Below are 15,387 nucleotides of genomic sequence, written 5' to 3' on the forward strand. Positions count from 1 at the left end.
ATCCCAAACCGTCTGTCCCTCAGACTGTCGCCTGAGGAGGTCTCCCGACCAGCAGCCATCTGCGGGCATCCTCACATTAGCCACCGTCTCATCACGGGCGACACCATGTTGCAGAGAGCTGCTGACAGCATTTCCCACATGGAAAACAGAGCAGGACGCCATAGAGCTCAACTCGCTGTGTTTTGCCAAATGTAACCTCAGAAATACAGAAAGTGGCTCCAATATGTCATTTTAAATTCCCTTCCTATATTAAATATAATTATTCATGTTTGTTTTGTTTTTCTTTGGCCACTGAGAATGATCTATGCTGGTGTGAATTATTCCATGTGAGCAAAAAACAATAATTATTATTGTTCGTTCATTTATTCATCGTACTTTTATGTTTTCAGTCACAAAGAGTAACGGTAAATAACACTTTTCTGCCACTTGAACAGTTCACCCATTCACACACATTCTCACTTACACACACACCAATGGAGGCGGCTGCCATGCAAGGCGTAATCCATCCTTCGGGAGCAATGTGAGGTTCTGGGACTTGCTCAAGGACACTTCGACATGTGGAGATGGGGAATCAAACCAGCAACCTTCCATTTGAGAGACGACCACTCTACCAACCAAGCCACAGTCACCCCAAAAAGAAGTTTTACATCAACACATGTTATTTATGAAGCACAAAGGTCCCCATTCACTTCAGCGCTTCAGTTAAACTTTGGATGATTGACATAAAGATGAAAAAAAATTTAATTAGACAAATAATTAAAGCAGATATAAATGAATTGAATTAAGGGGTGATAAAGTACCAGACATTGGATTGCTTCCAGGACAGAAATGACAGGTATACAACAAATGTACATATTATTATATTGAAAATAAAATGTAAATTCTAACAAAAAGAGGAACATTAAAGAAATGGTAATCTGAAAGGGTTTGCTTTAAACTGTTTCAAATGATCAACAGTTCCAGCTGTCAAATCCTCTGGTGGTTGTTGTTTGAAGTATACAAACTGAAATAAGCTTTGTGAAATGTTTAACTTCTTGTATTTTAGAACAACTAACAGCGACACGTATGAGTATCAGCTCATACACTGTGGATGGTAAACTTCAAAAACCAGTATGAGAAATAATTTATCAGGTAGATCTCAGCTAACCATTATAAGGACTATAGAAAATAGTCAATTATGTTCTCTTTTGTTGGTTCTGCTCAGCTCTCTTGTTGCATTTGTTTGGACAAGTTAGATTCATGAGTGTGGTGTTTTCACAGTTTGTTTATTTTAAAGTGTGGGAAGAAAATTAAAGCAGTTTAAAAGAAACTTGGCAGAAGAAAAGAAAGAAGCTGATTGTCTTTTTTTGTTCTATTGTTACTTTCACAGTCTGCGTACATCCTGTTTTACTTGGCGATCGTGGGCCATGCTTTATCCATAGTCTCCCTCCTCATCTCTCTGGCCATCTTCTTCTACTTCAGGTATTTTTTTAATTGTACTCAAAAAGTTTTGGTTGTTATTTGTTCACTCCCCCTTGATGTGAACAACAGACCAGAGTGTTCACTTGAGGAGTTAAAGAGGAAAACCATTACTATCTTTATTCTCAAGCTATTAATGTGGAAGAAGGCCTTGCGGCTTCACTGAGCACAATTTAAACACCACATAGCTGTCGCTAATTTCATGCCAACTTAACTTCGTGGCGCATCGCCTTTATTTCATGGATGTTTAAGATTCTGAGCTGGAGAGCTGTGGCGTCCTTCAACTGCAATGGCGCATCGCTCCCGTTGGAAACGTGTCCACCGGAGTGCGTTGCTCATTATAGATGTTCATCCAATGTACTGCTTAATCCCGGAGGGCGAGAATCAGAGAGAGAGAGAGAGAGAGAGAGAGAGAGGGGGAACAATTAAGCCAGCTACTGCTGTTGAAATTCAATTAGAGAAGAGTTCAGCATAACAAAATGTGTAAGTGAGAGCAGGGTAGAATATTCAGCTCGACTGTGTGGAATTTGGAAAGAGAAGAAGCCGGGGTGAAGCTGTTGATGCCTCTTTAGTTTTAAGTTCATGTCCAGTCACAGCAGCTACAAGACGTCCTATTCAACCGTCCATCTTAATTCCTGCTTAGTTTACATGAGGTCGCACCAGCAATATAAAGAGAAAAAAGCCCAGAAACTCTGGTCCCTGCAACTTTTTCCAACTACTCTCGTTTCTGGACCAACCGGGAGGTTTAATCTCTCCAACAGGTCCCGGCCCGACCCTGGAGCCTCAGAACTTTAGAGGAGGGAAACAGAGGGGACGTCCTAATCAAATGTCTCAGTATAATCGGTAACAATTTAACTGCTCTGTCTTTTGTTTGACGAAACCAGGTTTAATGAATACTGTGCAGAGAGAAATGCTCTTCATGTTTTCCAACAGTATTTAGAAAAAGGTTTCCTCGTTGGCGAGCGCTGCCGCGATAAATTTTGACATGCTGACGGTTGCTTACCTCCTAAACACAGCTGTTATCCATAGCAAATCTTGTCAGAGACGGTCCGTGTGCTGCAAACTTTTAAACACGCTCGTAAATTACGGGGCCATTTTTAGGGCAGGTGCATCGTTATAAAACCGCGTGACCTGCTGAGAGTCAGACGCCGAAGTCAGTTAGAGAGCAATTTAAAACACCATGCACAATTTATCAGCAACAAATTCCTAATACATTAGGGTTTCAATACAGCAACAAAATTATTGGTCTGAAAAAAAAAAAAGGCTTTTTGAACTCATAACCATAACTTAATATATTTATAGTCAAAGCACTTAAAAGTCCTGCAGGCTTGCTTTTGTGTTATAAAATCCAGATGTGAGACTCACTGTGGTATGTACTGGTGTGTAGCTGCACTACACTGTTATTTACAACTCGGCATCAACACTGTCAGGCTTCCCAGATAAAAATAGTCCAGCTCACGGTGGAAAAGCAGGGGTTTGTTGAGCGTCCGATCCAAAGAAATCACCACCTGTGACAGTCTAAACTACACTGCCATAGGGATTCAGCCTGTATTTTGACATCTCCTCAGAGATAAAGACGTCTTGTGGATAAACGACAGGCCGCGCTCGCCTTTCCTTTTATGTCTTGATAGGTTTTTGATCTCTAAATGAGAAACAGAAAAAGTGGCTCTTCTGTGTTATTGTGAATAGCTTGGAGGAAAATTAGTGCCCTTCCTATTTTCAGTGCTCTCAGAAGGCTTAATGATTAAACAAAGATAAAACTGGCTGTGCTTGAGAGGTATTTATAACTCTTTTAACTGTAGAGAGGCTATAGTTGGTAAAATAAAAAGAAATTGCCACTGGGACTTGTTCAGGTTCAAACCCTCTTCGAGCTCCTGTTGGTTTAATTTTTGCTCTGAAATCAAAACATTATTTAACCATTGCAAACAATAAACGTGATGGTGTATATATGACTTGTAGCGATTTCAAACCTAGTAGTTGTTTCCCTTTCCCCGTCCTGCCTTTTATTACACTATTAATTCTGAATGGCCAGCCAAGCTAATGAGAATGCACCCTCGGGATCCATTATGCATTATTTAGCAGCACTTCCAGCATGTACAGTAGGCTACAGGCCATTAAGAGGCCTTCAGAGGCTCTTTACCCACGTCTGACATCCCAGTTAAACAGTTACTGATTTTCCTTCTTATGCCATCAGTTGCAGCAAATGTTTGTGGATTGTATACGTGAACAAATAAGTCATGGTCCACAGGAGCCTGAGCTGTCAAAGGATCACCCTCCACAAGAACCTCTTCTGCTCCTTCGTGCTCAATTCTGCCCTCACCATCATCTACCTCGTCAGTGTGGTCAACAATCCTGAAGTGGTGGCCAGAAACCCGGTGAGCACATATTCATTTATCAATATTGTTGATATAGCTCAGGTGCATAGCTGGCAAGTCTTGGATGGGGGAGGGTGGGTTGATCCACAGGTGTACGCCACACGTTTTAGACTTATTTCAAGTCTTTTATTGAAAGCCAGACTAAATGATGAACTCCAACTGCGTTCATTGTCGATAAGTAGGTCATGACTTCACATCTGAATACGTAGATTTAAACTGGCACACTTGGTACACTCTCAAACTATATTCTATTTTATGATGTTTATAAGTTAAATTCACTTCTATATATGTATTATTTACGTACATATTCATATTTGATCTACAGCTCTGCTCAAAAATGACAAATCACCACTCAGATGATTACGAATAAAAAAAACTATGTGAGGAATCAAAAATAAAACAGAAACCGTCCATTGTTTTATTATTGAAACAACTGAATAGCAAACGTTTTAGTAGCTATATTTCTTCTTGATTTTCACCCTCTTCTACACGCTCCTCTTTTGACCCTTCAATACTTTATGCAAATTCTCAGTAACCCTGAATTCTGCTCAGGTCGAGGTAATAAGTCTGTCTTTCAGGAATGTCTCACTATCTGGCCTGAGCATAAATTTCTGTTTCACTCCTTTTGGATATCAACACAATAAAAATGTTTTTTAACCTGGTGCGTACTTCTTTACTCTAAAGTTTTTCCCAACACATAAACATATTTTTTTCAATTTGATTTTAATGTCACGACATCGAAAATAATAACACACAATTAGTTTAATCAAAGGTAATGAATGCATGTGTGTATTTTGATCAAAGCTTCAAGACGAAAAGAGGATCAAAGTGCCAAACAACAACAACAACAACACACAGGATTGTGGAAGTTGGCTCACACTGTATGCAATCCCATCAGCCCCGGCCTGCTTTCAGCTGGAGTATTTCTCTAGCCTGACAAAGTACTGGAAACATTGAGGACACAGCGGAGGCTTCAGCCGGGTTTGGACTTGATTCTCAGTGCTGCTGCTGCTGCTCCTTTTCATCCCCTCACCACGTCTGCCTGGCTCGCCCTGAGCCGGATGGATCCAAAAAGCAGACGGGAGTGACAGCCATTATCATCATCCCCGGAGAAGAAATATTTATGTATTTGTGCTGTGGCTCCCTTTCAGAATTTCCCTTGTCGTCGTTGCGCGTGAAGGCCTCTGTTGAGTGCGGGTCACGTTGTGCTCACTCGCCGCAGCGTGTCAGAATTAAAGCAGCCACCGCAGCCCAAAGCACCGCTGGTTGCGACTCATGCATGTCCATTAGAAAACATTTTGCATCATCATCAGCTGCTGCCAGAATGAGACTTATGAGCCTGTTGACACTGCCGGTGATTTAGTAACGGTGGGCAAGTGAGGAGATTTGCTCAGACAGAGAAAACAAGCTCTTTTTATTTTTTATTTTTTTGTCTACTGTGGCAAGACAGAGTCTGGTTTGACTTTCCAGCGGTGTGGAGGAGTGAATCCCCAAAGCTCATGTCAAATCAGGGAGGAGGCTGAAAACACAAGAATCATCGACAGCGCAGAGTCCATCGCAGCTTGATTTGTTATCCAGATTGTTGTGAATAGTCGATTTGACCCAAACCTCGTTTAGCTGCAGTATGAACTTGATAAGAAAGTTAACTCAAATGCAAATATCTATCAGTCTGCTGTGGTGCAGATCTTTCAAGTGGGGATGGAAATGCAGGGAATTGAGGGAGAGACATGTGGCTAAAGGTTTAGACCTGAATGACTGTGGTGTGTTCTGAGCTAAGCAGACCCCTGAGAGAAGCACTTAATAGCAATGCCAGCCTCTTTGAATTATATTGTGGCTGCACGCACACTCTCCTTGCACAACGCTGACAACCAGAAACCCGGTGTGAATATTTGGTTTTCAGTATTCACGATGGGCTTTCTGAATCCCAACATTATCGCAACAGTATATGTGAACATGTTTAGACGCGGGTATTTACATTAAGGGGTTCATCAGTTTAATGTCTCTGTGAATCTGGGGAAAGAATTATGTTGGAGCATGTTTTAGCTTTCGTTTCGAAGCCTGTTGTGAGAGCCGCTGTCCTGTTTGCTCTCTGCCGAGGACATTCAATACTTTAGATTGCGCTGCCGTCTGAATGAAAAGACAGGCAGGCGGGTGTCAGTGAGAGCCGTGCTCCCTCGTGATTGAACTCACAGAGGCGACTGATAGCTATGATGAGCAATAAATCAGCTGGCACTCTGGTGAATGGATGGTAAATCAAGCAAAATAAGGGTGTTAAATTAACTTTTATCTCAATGTGACTTGCATGGCTAAACGTAATTTACAAAAAAATTATTTGGAATTGATTTTTAATGGGTTTTGTAGTTTCACACAATCCAGAGTACAACAGATAAACACTTTCAAAATCATTCAAAATCTTTTTTGAGGGGCCTCCCCTCAAAGAATAGTTAGGGACCTCATCTCAGATTTGCAGAAAAACATAGTAAAAAAGCTAAAGTCAGTGACGGGGCAAATCCAGTGCAGAAAGGGGCAGTTGGAAACAGTGGGTGATAGTGGTAATTTAACATCAGCGGCATATAAACAGACATTGCTATATTTTTGTTAGAATTGAAACGTAATTTGTGTAATGTGAAAAAGCTCGACAGCATTCCCTGTGGGACTCCTTCATTATTTGTTCAGTAATTCAATTCAACACAATCAGCTTCCCTCAAAAGAAACTGGAAGCTAAAAATTCAATTCAGCGATCATCAAATGTCTTTTTGAAACACCAACCTAATAGTTTAGTCTGATGTTTGGCTTCTGGAGAAACTTTCATGTATCACAGTAATTATTATGTGTTATGTTACCCACAACTTTTTTCAGTGAATATGCAATTTATCTTTAGCTCTTGCTGCTATTCTGACTTTTACCCCAACCACATAATCCAAATTTGGGCAAAGGGTACGAAGAAGATATCTAAGCTGGGATAAGCAACATTGAAGCTGGTGGTTTTGTCCGAGCTGCATTTTTGTATAATTTTTTTTTTTTTATGTCCAAAAACATGTTCCTTAACAAATCCCCATAAGATGAGCAACCACAAGTCTCTAAATGTCTGGTAACAAATGGGAACTGATAGGCTACTAACTTTTGGGCAAGACAAAAGTATGTGGGATTTTTTTTTTAGCACATTTCCAGCACAGTCTGGTTCACTGGCGTTTGCCTTTGAGTCATTTGGAAAATTATATCTTACGCTGCATCCATAAGTGGTTATAATTATAGCGTTAGTACAGTGTGGTTAAATGAGATTGACACGGTAATAATACAGCGTCAGAGTCATCAGCTCTTATTGTAATGACTCAATCAAAGAAACTGATAACACAATGAGACATGTGGCCTTGTCGCACTAGTGGTACGAATTGCAGATTCCTGTCTACGCAGCTATTGTACACTGCCAGAGCACATGGTGATCTCACGCCATCGCATCAAGTGGAACAAATACAATGAATAGAAAAGAAAATCTTAATTACAATCAAGACTCGAAAGGGGGTAAATTAATATGATCAGGAGAGGATAATACGGGCTGATGTCTTTGTGAAACGTCTCATTGAATCCTGCCGGGATGATCGCTTTATTTTATTTTTTGTTATGGGATGTCCAAAACAGATAAACAGAAAATAGCAAATATTTCCTGTCTTTCTTTCTTCAGGTGGGCTGCAAAGTCTTGCACTTCTTCCACACGTACATGCTCGGTTGCAACTATTTCTGGATGCTGTGCGAAGGCATCTACTTGCACACGCTCATCGTGGTGGCTGTGTTCGCAGAGGAGCAGCATCTGCACTGGTACTACCTCCTGGGCTGGGGTGAGTCACGCTCCAACGTATCTTTCCTTTCCTTTCATCTATTGTACTCTGCTGTGTGTCCTTAAAGATTTAAGTCCTCGCCGATGTCCATTACGGAGTGAAAGCTCTCAGACGAGTAGCTCAATAACACCGGACACTATCTCTTGCACCCGCTCAATCCCCGGGCAGCATGTCACCGTGGACATGCTGACAGCTTTATTGGCAGCCGTGTTGCTCGGAGGTGCTCCAGTGTAGTTTTTCACTCTTTCCAAAGTGTGCACTCTGTCAGACAAGTCGGGAACAGATACTAAATGAATGGTCTTCATTACAAACGTTACAACAACCAACAACAGGAATGTATCACCGTTGCGAGGGACTTGAATCTGTTGACACACTTGCATTGTGGGACGTTTGTTAACCTCGTGGGGATATAAAGCAAGTCCACATAGGGCGAACCAGGTTAGACTAAGGCGAAGGTTGAGGTAAGTGTAAGGCAGTTCATGGTGACATTAGAGAACTCTGCAGGAAATGTATGTAAGTCAACACAATGTTCTGTCTTTTTATGAATATTATATGAAGCAGTTTATACGTATATGAGGGCATATAAAGGGACATCTGAAGTACTTTTCATGCTAAGATTACAGTCAAACTGTGGTTGGTGTAGAAAGGCTGTTTTGTCAGGTCTGGTTTGAATCTGATATATTTCAGTTAGTTATGTGGTTCAAGTCGAAGGAAAACACCAAGTGAAACTAGACAGAGAACGACTCACGTGTAAGTTTTGCTGTTTACATGGAACAATGCCACTGTAAGTGAAAAGAACATTGAAGCCACAGCCTTTCTGATCATCTAATTACTTAATGAGGAGTTTTAAGACCAACAAACAAAGCAATTTTGGTTGTGTGTTTTTAACTGTTGCATGAATGACAAATGAATTTCACTGAGATTCACTCAAGACCTCATCTGGCTGCTATCTTTTCCTGTTCAAGGCTTTCCTCTTGTGCCTGTATCCATCCACGCTGTGGCAAGGAAAAAGTATTTTGACGACAAGTGAGTAATGTTCCAGAAACCTCTGCAAATAAACAGGAGATGTTTGCATTTGCGCTGGGCTGTGTGCGGTGGAGGGAGAGCGCGCAGCAGAGTCGTACATGTGCGGTCTTTTGTACGAGTGTGTGTGTGTGTGTGTGTGTATTTTGGTCGACAGGCAGTACTGACAGATATGTTTTTCTTTCTGTAGCTGTTGGATGAGTGTGGAAACCCATCTGCTCTACGCGGTCCACGGTCCAATAATGGCAGCACTTCTTGTGAGTCTACTATTCTGATACAGCATGAATTTCACATGGAAGAATGTAGGTTTTGTTTTTGTGACTTGCGGAGTAGCGTCACAGCTGAAAACACAGATATTTTCCTCCCAATCTTTTAAATCCTCTGCAGGTGAATCTCTTCTTCCTGCTGAACATTATAAGAGTGTTGGTCACCAAGTTGAGGGACACGCACCGGGCAGAGTCCAACATGTACATGAAGGCGGTGAGAGCCACCCTCATCCTGGTGCCCCTGCTGGGGATACAATTTATCATTCTTCCCTGGAGGCCAGAGAACCTGGCTGGCGAGGTCTGCGAGTACATCATGCACATACTCATGCACTACCAGGTAAGCACTCAGCTGATGGCGGGCCACAAAATTAATCAAAATGTCTATTATAGTGCCAGGGCACGAGCTCATTCTAAAAGTAATACAACATTAGATTAAAAAGCGCAATCGTGCAGCCGTTCCTGCCCTGCGGATTGAGGCTTTTTTGGCCAGGCATGCGTAAAAAGTATCAGGGGTAATAGGGAAAAAAATATTAAAAAGAAGTAGAACGTGTGTACTCAACATTGAAACTCTTACTTTTACCTTGGTTATGAATTCAAGAATCCACTTGCTTTTGAGTTGGCATGATTGAACTTTCCAGTCTCTTTTCTTTTACTTTCCTTTAATTGTTCTTTAAAGAGCCAGTTAGACACTCGATTGACTCCATTTTACTACCTGTTAGGCACTTAATCAAACACCAGGCAACCAGTCCATTAAATATCAGGGTGAGCCGTCCATTCATTCATTCAGCCACTTAACAGATTGTAATTTCACAGCCCCACCAAAACGCTTTTGTTTTCTCCCTCTCCAAAATAAGATTCCCTCCCTCACAGCCATCACCATAGCCTATCATTACACCTCATTACAGTTCAAAAAAGAAATAAGGAAAAGGAAAATTAATCATTTTCTAATTGCTTTTTTTAAGGGTTTGCTGGTGGCAACAATATTCTGCTTCTTCAATGGAGAGGTAAGACATTTTTAAACACATTAGCCGTTATCTCTCTCAGTGCTTTACTATTGTGTAAAATCAATGGAAAATAGAGATAGTGGAGAGTGGGGTAAGATGAGCCAGAGGGTAAGTTGACCCACCCCTTGTATCCAGGTAACCGTACAGATTTGTGTGTCAGATGAGCATAAATCCAGGAAACACTTGTCATTTCCTTCTTGCTGTGATGCAGAGAAGCACATGAGAGATGGGGCCAGTCATCATTTACACAAGAAACAGTGTTTTGCTTGTCAAAGTGAATTTTCTGCTTAAAAGGTAAAATTACTGTTATGCCAAACCAAATTTATCCAGGTTTCAACTTAGCTCTCACCTGGGTTAAGTTGATCTAAAGGAGCATTTTTATTTTGACAAGTCATTATTTAGGGCGGCTTTGTCAGAGATGCATTTTGTTCATTTCATATGAGAGCAGACATCCTGAAATAATGGTATATGTTTTTATTATTTGTTACCCCACTCTCTTCTAATATATAAAAGCTTGATATGGAAGAATTGAGTGGTACATACATTCAAAATATGAAAAACATGGGACCCTGGTGCCATGCCTGACATTATGAGGTGGATATTTAGACACAGCGCTTGACCTTTTATAAAGATCAACCTGCACATGTTACCCCTGGAGCCATCCCGTCACGGGGCAATAGGCCTGCTCACAGGATTTGACATTATATATGAGACGTGAGATTGCTCTCAGGTACAACATTTCCATATTTTGTTTTTCAGGCCAGATATCATATCAAGAAGTGACCCGTGAATATCAGACCTTCAGAGTTTGGTTTTGGCTTTGAATACTTGAGTAAAATCTCTGCACCCTCACAGAGATGCAACAATCTGTCATTAATTAAATTGATAACAGGTTATAAAACACCGTCACCCCCGGGTCCATTGGGGTGCGGTGGCTGTAGAAACCTGAAGGGTCACGTCAGGTGAGCGGTAACACAGTTTATAAATGACTGTGTGGTTTCCAGGCTCAGCTGGAAATTGACTCTTCTTTCAAGTCCCCCCCCCCCCCCTGTCAGCCTTTCCAAGTCTGTCTGAAGATGCCCGACTGCTGCGAGCATCCTTAACTCAATTCAAACCTACAAGCTACATTTCCATTAAGCCTCAGATTCATGGTTAGTGTTGCTGTGAAAGCCTTTCAGCTCTGCACACTCTGAGAAAGATACTTTTTGTTAACTCGCCGTGTCCACAAAGAATAGATGCTGCAACTCAGATCTGGCTTGTTTTTCACATGCTCTCCATTCTAAAGTAAACTATTTCTATGTGTGACATATAGTTGGGGGGGAAAAAGGCAGTGGAGTCCGTCCACACAAACACTCACTGACATTGTTGTGAGGCGTTTTGTTGCATGAGAAGAAAACAGGGCAAATATGCAAAAACTGAGTGAGGCGCAGATTTAAATACCCAGCATGGGGCGCTTGGCAGAGTGAACTACCGTTGAGTTTTATGTATTCGACATGGAAAATAGGTCAGCTGTTAGTGCGAAACGCAGCAGCATCACAATAAATGATGTAAACGATTTGTGGAGTGAAAACAATGTGCAGAGAAAACGTTTAAAGGGCTAGGACGCCAGCAGTCACATGTCGGGATGAGAGGACTTGTTTACTTTGCCCGCATGAAGCTCAGTTCACGCTTCCGTAATCAGGACACGGACTTCTGGGACCGGGTTCAATTCTGTTGAAGATTTTTCTATTACAAGGCCAAACTACACAGACCTGCCTCATTTTCCTCAATGGGCCCCATTGTGATGTTGGGTCAGTGAGACAAACCGCTTTTGAGCTGGGTTGTGATAACAAGCTTGCTGTACTGTACACTTTTGTCCCATGGAGACAATTAGTGACATAATTTATTAGATCGCTGTGGTTTAATTTAACTGCAGTAATTATAGTGTTGTTTGGGTGTTACAGAGTTAAATGAGACTTGCAGCTCTGGCTCTTTTTTCTAGTAGACATAGCTTTCTTTTCAGTTTTTGATAGTTCAACCTGTGACCATGTAGAGCAGCGAGTTGATGAACATTTCTTCTGCTCCCTGTGGCCTTCACACTTAATTCCAATTTGCAACATTATATGCCCTCTATACATCTTGACATGTAAGATAGAGTTGTGAGAGCTGCAACATTTTAGATAGGGATTCAGCTATATATTTAGTCTATACTCATCAGTTTACAAATATATCGTATTGATCGCCAGTATTCTTACACTGAGCAAGAGCCTCCAAGCATTATTGTCTCTTTGGTCCACTTTGACCTTTTAATGGCTCTCAAAATGTCCGGTTTCTGGTTTCTAAAGCTCTAAGACTTTTTCTACCGACACAAAAGGCCTATTTCTCTCAAATGCTGTTCACAAATGTGTCTCAATCAGTGTTAGTGAGCACTTCTTCTTTGCCAAAAGAATCCTTCCACCTCACTGGTGTGGCAGATCAAGGTGCTGATTAGACAGCAGGATTATTGCACAGGTGTGCCTGAAGCTGCAAACAATAAGAGGAAGGACACAAAAATGTTGCAGGTGAATCAGTTCAAATAAAGCTTTTAGTTGACGTCCAAACAATCATTAGAGAAAACACTTGATTTGACGCAGACTCTTGATTCACGCATAAACTCCATCAACAACTATGAGAGCGCATTATACCAGCAAGCTGGCGAACAAATAATGCGCTCTGCGAGATACAACGTCACGAGAGGAATTACAATACGGTGATGATTCATCTCCTCACTGCGGACCTCCGGGATAATGCAGCAGGTCAACAACTTACAAGACAGCTGAACACTGACTGGCTGATGGTAATTAGCACCTTGCTTCCAAATACACAAGAGGAAATGGTCACGAGGAAATCAACATCAGTTCAGATATCAGCATAATGAAACACTTAGTGGCATAAACATGGCTCCCTCTCAAAGCGCTCAAAACTGCAAAGATTAACACTTATAGGTGCTTGTGAGACGTGTTGCCTCAACAGGTTGCTGCACGTTTTCTGAGCCTTCCTAGGTTTAATGAGAGTCGATCCGATCTGTGTCAAACAATTACCCACAAAAATAGTATTTTATATCAGGATGGGTATTATTTTATTATTTTTCATATCTAATGGATTCCTTTTCTCTTGCTGTAAAGCGATGCCTAATTTCAGGTGTCTGACTGCACATTCACGGGTCTGGACATCACAATATATTCGAATATATATATATATATATATATATATATATATATATATATATATAAAATAATATAATATATTCCCTCTGAGTGCTTTCTCACTGCAAAAAGACCAGAGCAGGAACAAAGAAAAGTGAAGGAGAAATGTCAAAGAGCTGTCAATTTCTCCAATCAAACAATTTACTGTTCTTCTCTTTCTGTTTTTCTTCTGAAGGTTGCTTGGACATTATAGGCGTACTTTAGATGAGACTTTGTGTTCCCGGAAACTGTAAGGACATTTTTCACCATGTTCTAACATTTTATTGACAATTAAGCAAATAACAGATTAATTCTGAACATTGCCGACAGCAGAAATAATTATATACAACATTTGTCCTGGATGCTCAGCGGGTAACAATCCTTTTCCAATTCAGATTGAGTTGTGACTCTCCAAAGTGTGAATGTTGGAGCACAGAGTACTCCAACTGCTCCACCCAGTACCGAGAGAAAGCCGGGTTTTCTCAATGTATCCGAAATGTGTTGTTTATTTCTGAGGTTTTCTGAAACGCATTATCAGTGTCTTGTCAGCCAGAATTAATGGTGAACTTTGTATATGGGACATTAATTAGATTTCTGTGTATAAGACCATGATGGATCGCGACACTAAGGGCTAAATAATAGAATTATTATGAAACAGTCACTTACAGTAACTGTATAATAATGGATATCATTCCGATGCAAACTGCATTTGTTTCACATGCACATAAATCCAGTGTCAAATAGTCGCAGCAAAATAATGATAAATGAGAATACGCCTGTTGAATACATAAGGATCTGCTGCTTGTAATATCAGTGGAGTTGTTAGGAAGAGAAAGAAACTGTGTTCTCCTTTACTTTTGTTGTTGATCAATACAGATTTACCTCAACACGCATTACTCAAACAAAATGTACAGTTGGGAAAACATAAACACGTGTCTCAATAATGTGATTATATTTGTGCGGTTTGAGATACATGGGGTATGTTTTTAACGTTTTCACCATCAGGCTCAACGTGGATTACGTCTTGCTTTCTCTTTTATGATGGGATGATGTGGCCACATGCACGACTTGGCTCCATTTCAAGTAAATTGACTTTGGTGTTTACATTTCCCCAACTGGCAGCTGCTAATGCGATTGAAATCTTAGCGATCCACATATGCTGCGGCAATTATGCACGCATCACTTACGATCACTGTCAGTTGGATTAATATTGCCACAAGCTGCTGTTTACATGGGCTCTGCCTCACTCGCATTGCAGTGTGGCCACACGTTGACTTGCATGTAAATGTGGATGTCTGCTGGAACCATTCGGTGGTCACTGGAGGAGAGAGACAGGCAAAACCAAACTAAGGTGCTTTCATAAAGGATTTTGAGAAAAATATTATTTCGGCGAAAAGAAAATGCACGAGGTTACAGCATTTGCACAAGATGGATGATGTGAGAATGACGGGTTGTGTTCATGTGTCTCCTCGTGTGACGTTCAGGTGCAGGCGGCTCTGAAGAGACAGTGGATGCAGTACAAGACCGAGTGGGGTCAGATCAGGAAGGACCACTGCTCCATGCGCTCCACGTCATACACGGCCACCTCCATCACTGAGGTGCCAGCCTTCATGTACCCTCACGACTGCAACAACGAACACGTGAACGGGCGCCACACGGACGACTCCGAACTGGTGGCGCTAAAATCCGGAGACACATATGCTTGAATCACACTCAGGACGCAGAGTGTGAAGCAGTGGAAACAGCCGAAGAAGAGAAACAGAGCGACGGGGAATGTACAGTCAGATCAGAAATTCAATCCGTTTTGCCCGCCATGTCTCAGTGAGTGAATCTCAGAGGCTATTGTTGGTTGGTTGACCACAGGAGGATGATACGGGTCTGGACACAAAGAGCTCATCGAGACTTTCTATCGCAGTCTGAGGCGGCTTTGTGAGGACTTCCTGTAGCTGCTATACTGCACGCTGGTGATGGCGAATGCAACACGGGTGATAGTAGCACTTCAAGGGGTGGGGGCGGGTGAACATGATAATGGTGATTCTGAAGGCGAAGACAAAAACTAATCATTCCTGACCTCACCTATACCAAAGGGTCGTGTTTGTTGGTCAGAGCCACGAGGGCGCACGATATCCACCTGAGCACAGGCGTGGAACCATGAAGCAAAACACACAGACACTCAGTTAACAAATCACACAAAGCTGAACGTATGTGCCATGGAAAAATAC

The 15,387-nt window shown here is 41.5% G+C and overlaps 1 protein-coding gene across 1 annotated transcript in view; it reads left to right on the forward strand.

Moving 5' to 3' along the window:
• calcr (calcitonin receptor) overlaps window positions 1-14,871 on the forward strand; it is a gene marked incomplete at its 3' end in the record, with an annotated part of 54,475 nt that extends 39,604 nt beyond the window's left edge. Inside the window, exons 15-22 of the mRNA XM_080516079.1 lie at window positions 1,370-1,461; window positions 3,707-3,833; window positions 7,516-7,669; window positions 8,635-8,695; window positions 8,883-8,949; window positions 9,080-9,295; window positions 9,921-9,962; window positions 14,650-14,871. Coding sequence (XP_080372205.1) covers window positions 1,370-1,461; window positions 3,707-3,833; window positions 7,516-7,669; window positions 8,635-8,695; window positions 8,883-8,949; window positions 9,080-9,295; window positions 9,921-9,962; window positions 14,650-14,871 — 981 coding nt within the window. The remainder of the gene's footprint in view (window positions 1-1,369; window positions 1,462-3,706; window positions 3,834-7,515; window positions 7,670-8,634; window positions 8,696-8,882; window positions 8,950-9,079; window positions 9,296-9,920; window positions 9,963-14,649) is intronic.
• Window positions 14,872-15,387: the final 516 nt, after the last annotated feature.

Source organism: Blennius ocellaris, assembly GCF_963422515.1.
Source record: "Blennius ocellaris genome assembly, chromosome: 20".
NCBI lineage: Eukaryota > Metazoa > Chordata > Actinopteri > Blenniiformes > Blenniidae > Blennius > Blennius ocellaris.